Here is a 7,141-nt window from a genome sequence, read left to right as displayed (position 1 = left end):
TTCAGACCCTTTACTGCAGTAATACGCACTGTGAAAATACTCAACTGCCAGTAAAAGTCCTGCATTCAAAACCTGACAGAAGTAAAAGTGTGTATGTTGCAGTGTAATGTTTCCTGTCAGTGTTTTCCTCTTTCATCTGATATTTCTGGAATAATGTTCCCGCTGCATTCATGTATGTTGCATTTTACAAATCTGCAGGTCAAAGTCTGTTGGCTGAAGATTGAACTGAATACAGGAAAAACATTCATGAAATTGTGACTCATTAGTGATAAATGTCCTCTCCTGTGTGTGTGTGTGTGTTTGTGTGTGTGTGTGTGTGTGTGTGTGTTTGTCATTCACACTGTCATTCACAGCTCTCATTAAGGTTTAATTCCTGAAAGCTTGTCTTAACAAAGAGTTAATGAATGAAAGGAGCTGCTAATCTGAGTGCAGCAGCTGCCATGCACACACACACACACACACACACACACACACACACACACACACACACACACACACACACACGTTTCTAGACCTGACCGTGATTTGAAAATACTCTAAAACTGGTTGATTTTCTGGATATTCTGGGGTTGAATTTAGGAAAGTTGTTAAACATAAATGTATGAAATGTATAATAATGAAATATGATGATGTCCGCAGCATAGACGTGGATGAACAGGTAAACTGGGTCCACAACGTGAGCTGGGGCTGAAAATTCAAACCTGCCTCATCTCCGAATGAAAGCCTTTTTCAGTTTCATCATGTCGCTCTTATGTAGATACCTTCAAGTAAAGTGTTACCAAAGAAACAAAAACACATCTGTCTCGAGTCGCGAAACTCATTTTTAGCCTTCCACGTTTTTTGGGATTTTGTCCAGTTCTTTAGTGTGATCATGAAAGATCTTTCCCATTGAAATACATTAGTTTAAAAAAGAACGTGCTGACCACCACGAAAAAAAACGAGATAAATGTGCCTGTGTGCACAAATCAATAGATTAAATTACGTGACCATTTCACGAACTGCCGTGATACTGGGTTGAAAAAGAAGTTAACTTCAGGCCCTTGTCTGTTCAATCAACTACATACCTAATAACCTTGTCCCCTCTCCGGAGACATCACATATAAACTGAACCCCATACCTGCTTTCCTTTTCTCTGTTTCAACTCATATTTGAAATAAAATCCCATTTCACATTAGAAATACTGCTTCATAAACATTTCCACAGATATGTCCTTCTTCTGCAAACACTATAATAATGTTCCCGCCACTAATCTCCGGTCTCAGCCCTTTAAATATCTCTCTATACATTTTACAATTAGTCTATTTCTGCCTATTATTTAACTTGTCACTTTTGTCCCCTCTTTCTCTTTCATCGCTCTTAATAAGCTTGTTGTGTGTGTCATGTGTTCTGCTCGTTCTCTTGATAAAACAATCATGGAATTAAATAGAAAATGTATTCATCGTTTAACATGTCATGTCTTTAATTTCTTTAAGTTTTTCAAGCACAGCTTCTTTCCCACTGCCATCACTCTGCGGATAAGTGGGGTCATCCCACACTTCTCTACACATTACATACTTATCATTCCAATATGCATCTTGCACACTACTTTGCGCTTTTACTTTTTGCACTTTACATCCCACTCCATGTGTACTTGTCTTGATAGTATGTCTTATTTGTATATTTGTATTTTTGTATATTATGTGCCTACATGTATATTGTTGTCTCTATTGTACAGTATGTGTCTATATTACTATTTGTATACTGAATGTTTACTACTACATATCTACCAAAGTCAAATTCCTTGTGTATGTAAGTATACTTGGCCAATAAAACTGATTCTGATTCTGACTGATGTAAAAAGTTATATATGTGTTTCTCTTCCGTCTGAGCAGCTGTACTGTTTTTGCCTCCGGTCTGAATTTATTATTTGATTATGTGATCTGTGACGTTCAGGAAGAAAAAACCCAAATCATTTGTCTTCTAGTTGCTATGGCATCCCCCTGAGATTATTAGCCTCAATAACTGCCGTTTTACCCGGCAGCTGTTAATGAACAGCTTTATCCGCTTCAATAAAAACCGGATGAAGAGTTTTTATTTCTTCTCCTCCTCCTCTTTTTCCTCCTCCGTCAGCAGACACCAGCGAGAGCGTTTTGTCTCAAACAGATTTTATTCAAACCGACAATTAAAAATAGTTTCATCAAGTTTACATTCAGCTCAGAAAAATCAAATCAATGCATCCAAACTAATCATCGACAGTTGGATCCATACAGTGTCTGTACAGCGTCGGGAGGGAAGTGATGAAGATGGAGGGAGTGTGACGATGGCGAGGAGGCTCTCAGCAGGAAGTGAACGTCTTCCAGAAGAAGTTCTTGCAGCCGGCTTTCCTCTCTCGGGGGGCGAGCAGCGGCCCGCCAGCCGCGGCCCGTTCCAGATCCATACGGACGTCTTCGGGTTCCCCTTCGGCCAGAGGGAAGCTCTCCTCCTCCAGAGCCTCGTTCTCCACCTGCAGGAGGTCCGACAGGAGCAGCTCCGCCAGCGAGGCTCGAGACATGTCCTGAAATACACAAACAGAAATATTAAAGAAACATTTAAGATCCTTCATCTTTACAGGATGCTGGGAAACTGACTCATGAAGCATTCGTACATATAGGTATGACAAGTAAAGCACTCTAACTGGTATGTATTCCACATATTTATTACTGCTGCTGTATAAGAGCGTGAAGATCCCAAGGGAGGGGTCGGGGGGGATGTTTGGCTCCTAAAACACAAGTCTTTCACCCAGGAAAAAAGAAGTTAAAGGACAAATCCGGCGCAAAATGAACCTAGGGGTTAAAAACAGATGTGTACCTAGTCGATAGTTCTCTGGGATGTGTTTTCATGCTAATCGAACGGGAACAGTTTTATCGCAAACCGCTAATTAGCTTATAATGCTAGTCGTCGGGGCACTGGTAAAGTAAAAATAAATCGCTATTTCTATACCACTAACAAGGCTCAAAATATCACCACATTTCCACGGTAACACAATGAGGGTCCCTACATGTAAACCCAAGCATTCAGAACTTTGTAAGAGTACAGTTTATTAAAAAGATAGATTATAAAGACTGTAGCGTTCAAGCATACAATCAGGCGCTATCTTGGGAAAACAGTCACGACCAATCGAAGGACGACGTCGTCAGTACACTTACAAAGTTCTCAATGCTTTGCTTTACATACCGTCTTTATCTCAGCAACAAACCAACTATAACTAAAGAGGGGATCAAAGATTATTTAAAATATAAACTCAATAGATAGACAGACAGATAGATAGATAGATAGATAGATAGATAGATAGATAGATAGATAGATAGATAGATAGATAGATAGATAGATAGATAGATAGATGATATACCTTTATTCATCCCAAATTGGGAAAATTCAGTGCGACAGCAAAATATCAGATAGAGAATGAACATAGAGAATGTACAATAAATAATAAATAGGATAGAATACAAGAACAAACATATTAAAATAATGAAGCAAAGGAAAGAATGTACAAATGTATATACAAGTTGGGAATAATGTTCCCTTCCTAGCTGTTTTCTGGAGGTTTTTAACGCTCGTGCTGTCTTCCCGTCAACCGTGCACTTGTTGTCCTCCCGGGTGAAAATTAAAAATGAACACCTTTTTAGATGCTTTTTCTGACATTTATATCCCTTTCTTCAACACTTTTGATGCTTTTTGTCTATGTTTTTGTACCTTTTTTTTAATCCTTTTTGTGCTTTTGTTACCCAACCACCACACACCACTAACACCAAGTTATTACCACTTTACACTTATTTTTGGAATTCATGGACAATATTCCTCATTTGTAAGGAATTATAGCTAATTTATTTGTTAAAAAAGCAGAAATTATGAAATATTTAGACTAATATTAGAGGAGTGTTTCTTGATGGATAATCAGAGACCTCAAAGTTTAGTCAGAATACAGTTTGGAAACCATTTCAATTCTTTTGAATAAAACATCCAAAATTCAATAAAAGTAGTGATCATGAATTGTACGTGCGAAGAGCCTTGTATGGAATCCATCTAATTTTTGGTTAATTTGTATTACTATTATTATAAATTTTCAAAAGGGTCAAATTGGAATCAAGGGTAACATGAGGGATAACCAACAAATCTAACAAGCAGATGTGAGAAAGTGCTGAACTAAAGTTATGTTCCCAGTCTCCTAAAAATGAATAAACCGCACTCGCAATTACGTTTTGATGGACACATATTTTTCTTTTTTCTTTTAAGATTATTTTTTGGGCATTTTCAGCCTTTATTTTGATGGGACAGCAGAAGACATGTAAGGGCAGCAAAAGGCCGCAGGCCGGAGTCAAACCCGCTGCCGCTGCGTTGAGGCGCAAACCTCTATAAATGGGCGCACGCTCTACCAACTGAGCTATCCGGGTTCCCCAAATTACATTTGTTTTCAACATCTCACACAAACACACACAGCAGTCTCTTTGTCACAGTAAACTGAATCTTTGTTTCGGACAAAAAGAAGTGGCGTATGTATGGCACGCCAATTTGTATGCCATTATTGGCGTAGGTAATTACGTTATCGAGACGCCGTTTGGCCTCCATTGACTTACATTACCTTGCAATTGTGTGTGAATTGGCGCCGTAGCGAGTAGTATGAAAGGGCAAAAATCAGGAGAGCAACCGTAGCCTCGCGATAACACGCCGCGTGGCTTTCGAAAGTGGCGTGTATGTTTACTCTGTGACGTCCGCTGATAGCTCAAAATGCGTACAGATAACACACCACTTGGCTTTAGGAAAATGCTGCGTATGTTTACGCAAAGTCATGATGTCATGTTGACTTTTTAGCGTATGTAATTAGACTTCATACTTTGCAACAGATACTTCATCTGTTTGTGTGCCTTTAGCTGCACCACTTACATAATATGTAATCATTTTGAGTATATTTAAGTCGCAGGTGGACGAAGTAGAGATGTTGAAAATACCTTGATTCATTTTGATTTTGTCTTTGCATATCTGTGTTTTGACGACATATTAATACTGAGAGTTGAATCAAAGAAAAGAAGCTTGACCGTCTCGTCCAGTTTCGTAAACTTTTTTTTTAACGTTGCAGACCACGTTGTTGTTTGCCAGGAGTTCAAAAGTTTAAACTCGTATTGTTGGGAATCTTGGGTGTTAACTTGCCCCCAAGGGCATCAGTTTGGTTTGAAATGTGCTGGGGACAGAGGCGCATTCAGAAGTGCGTTTTCAGAAGTGCTGGGTACAATGACGCATTCAGTTTATTTTGTCCTCTGTCGCTCAGGTCATGTTTTGAAAAGACGCCGTCCTGTAGCTTAATAATGTAAGTACTGGAGTACTTTTGGGACACTGAATAACTGTGGAAATGCAAACACAAGCCTCTTGAATGGAGAGAATGATTCCTACAGATCAAGGCAAATTTTAATTCAACTCCAAAAATAATGCATTTCAAAACAGAATCTGACAATCCCTTGAGAGCAAAAGTCCCCGGCTCCTTGGAGATGTGTAGGAAAAAAAAATGTTTATCCGAAGTAAGAGTGCGAGCAGGCGGCCAAGCCTACGCACCGTCCCGTGGAATAACGGTGTGGGTGCTTCAGGCTGTCTGTGCCTGCCCTGTGGGGATAGTAGAGATTTTTCTGGATTTGTTGGCATCTGTCGCTCAAGAATTATATGTGTTATGAACTATATTTTTTTTTAACTAAATTGAGCTCGAGGTTTTAAAAACAAAAAGTGGTGGGTACAAAATGACGAAATCTGATAAGTACGAGTACCCACCTTCCACACCGAAATCGACACCTATGGGCACCTGAACACCCCCGTTTTCCAAAATATTGCTTCCAGCGTGCCCCGTCATCCTCTGAACCCCCGTTGAAAAATAACTGTTGTAAATGATTCATTCTGTCGTGTTTTGAAGATACGGAAAACTGCTGAAGTCCAACAGATGAAAAGATAAAACGGGACGTTGAGTTTGTTTCATTTCAGCGTCTCGGACAGAAAACTGTCACCTGATCAGTTCATCTTTTGATTAATCTCATCGATACCCAGCCCTGACAGCCCATTTTTTTACCGAGACACCAAAATAATGACCTTGTGGTCTCAAGATAAAGGCATTAAAAGAAACAATTGCAAACACGGCTTCCGTATGGAGCAGCAGAAACTCAAATGCCACAGTTTAACCGGCGTGTCCGTGTGTTTGATCATTTTAAACGCAGACCATTTTCAGCAGCTAAAAAGTGTTATTCCTACCATCCACTACACTACTGACTGAGAAAAGACTTTGAAAAGACTTTGAACACACACATACACACACACACACACACATCCAAGTGTTAGCGTTTGGTTTTTGAAAGTTTGACTAAAGGAATGGGCCATCTGTCTCTCTGTCTGTCTGTCTGTCTGTCACAGTAAGACTGCTATGGTTAAATTAAAAAGTAAATCAGTGTATTGAACACTTTTCTACATTTCTGCACGTTTTCCTTCATATGTTTAAAAACTGACTGACAAAAAGATTGGGATGGACACATTTCTACAGAAACAAAGTTTGGCCCTGTGTGTGTGTGTGTGTTTGTGTGTGTTCATGTGTGTGTGTGTGTGTGTGTCTCGGTACCTGTTTGGAGCCCTGCAGCAGCGGGGTCCGGTGCAGCAGCAGGCGGAGTTTGGCGTCTCTCTGCGCGGCGGAGGAGCAGCTGATGCAGACGGTGAGGGAGAGGAGGAGCAGGAGGAGGTGCGAGGAACACAGCATCTTCATCACCTGTCTGTCTGTCTGTCTGTCTGTCTGTCTGTCTGTGTGCGTGCGTGAGGGTCGGAGGATCTTCTGAGTCTGGGTCCCGTCAGCCGAGCGGCTCTTATACAGCCCGCTGACGTCACAGATTAGATCAGAGCGTGCCTCTGCAGGAGAGGCTTTGTGACTGATGATGATGATGATGATGATGTTTCCGCCTCCCTCCCTCCCCTCCTTACCCTCCTTCCCCTCCTTCCCCTCCTTCCCCTCCTTCCCCTCCCGCTTTAGTGAAATGATCCGTTTATCACTTTTTCTTTCCCCCCCTCCTGCTGCTCAGTCCGTCAGTTGTCAGGGTTTCTCAGCTGGAGGCTTGCGGACCCCCAGAGGGACGCTGAGTGCCTGTTCTAAATGTCATGGGGC

General features: G+C 40.9%; 1 protein-coding gene across 1 annotated transcript; it reads right to left on the bottom strand.

Annotated features, from left to right (window-relative positions):
* Positions 1 to 2,314: 2,314 nt before the first annotated feature.
* On the bottom strand, positions 2,315 to 6,748 carry sst1.1 (somatostatin 1, tandem duplicate 1). Its single transcript, XM_028574318.1, has 2 exons — positions 6,608 to 6,748; positions 2,315 to 2,533 (listed from the first exon to the last, which is right to left on the bottom strand). The coding sequence occupies exons 1-2, from the start codon at positions 6,746 to 6,748 to the stop codon at positions 2,315 to 2,317; spliced, it is 360 nt and encodes a 119-aa protein (XP_028430119.1).
* Between the last annotated feature and the right edge of the window lie 393 nt (positions 6,749 to 7,141).

This window comes from Perca flavescens, chromosome 3 (genome assembly GCF_004354835.1).
Source record: "Perca flavescens isolate YP-PL-M2 chromosome 3, PFLA_1.0, whole genome shotgun sequence".
Taxonomy (NCBI): Eukaryota; Metazoa; Chordata; class Actinopteri; order Perciformes; family Percidae; genus Perca; species Perca flavescens.
This window is presented reverse-complemented; position numbering and strand designations above follow the sequence as displayed.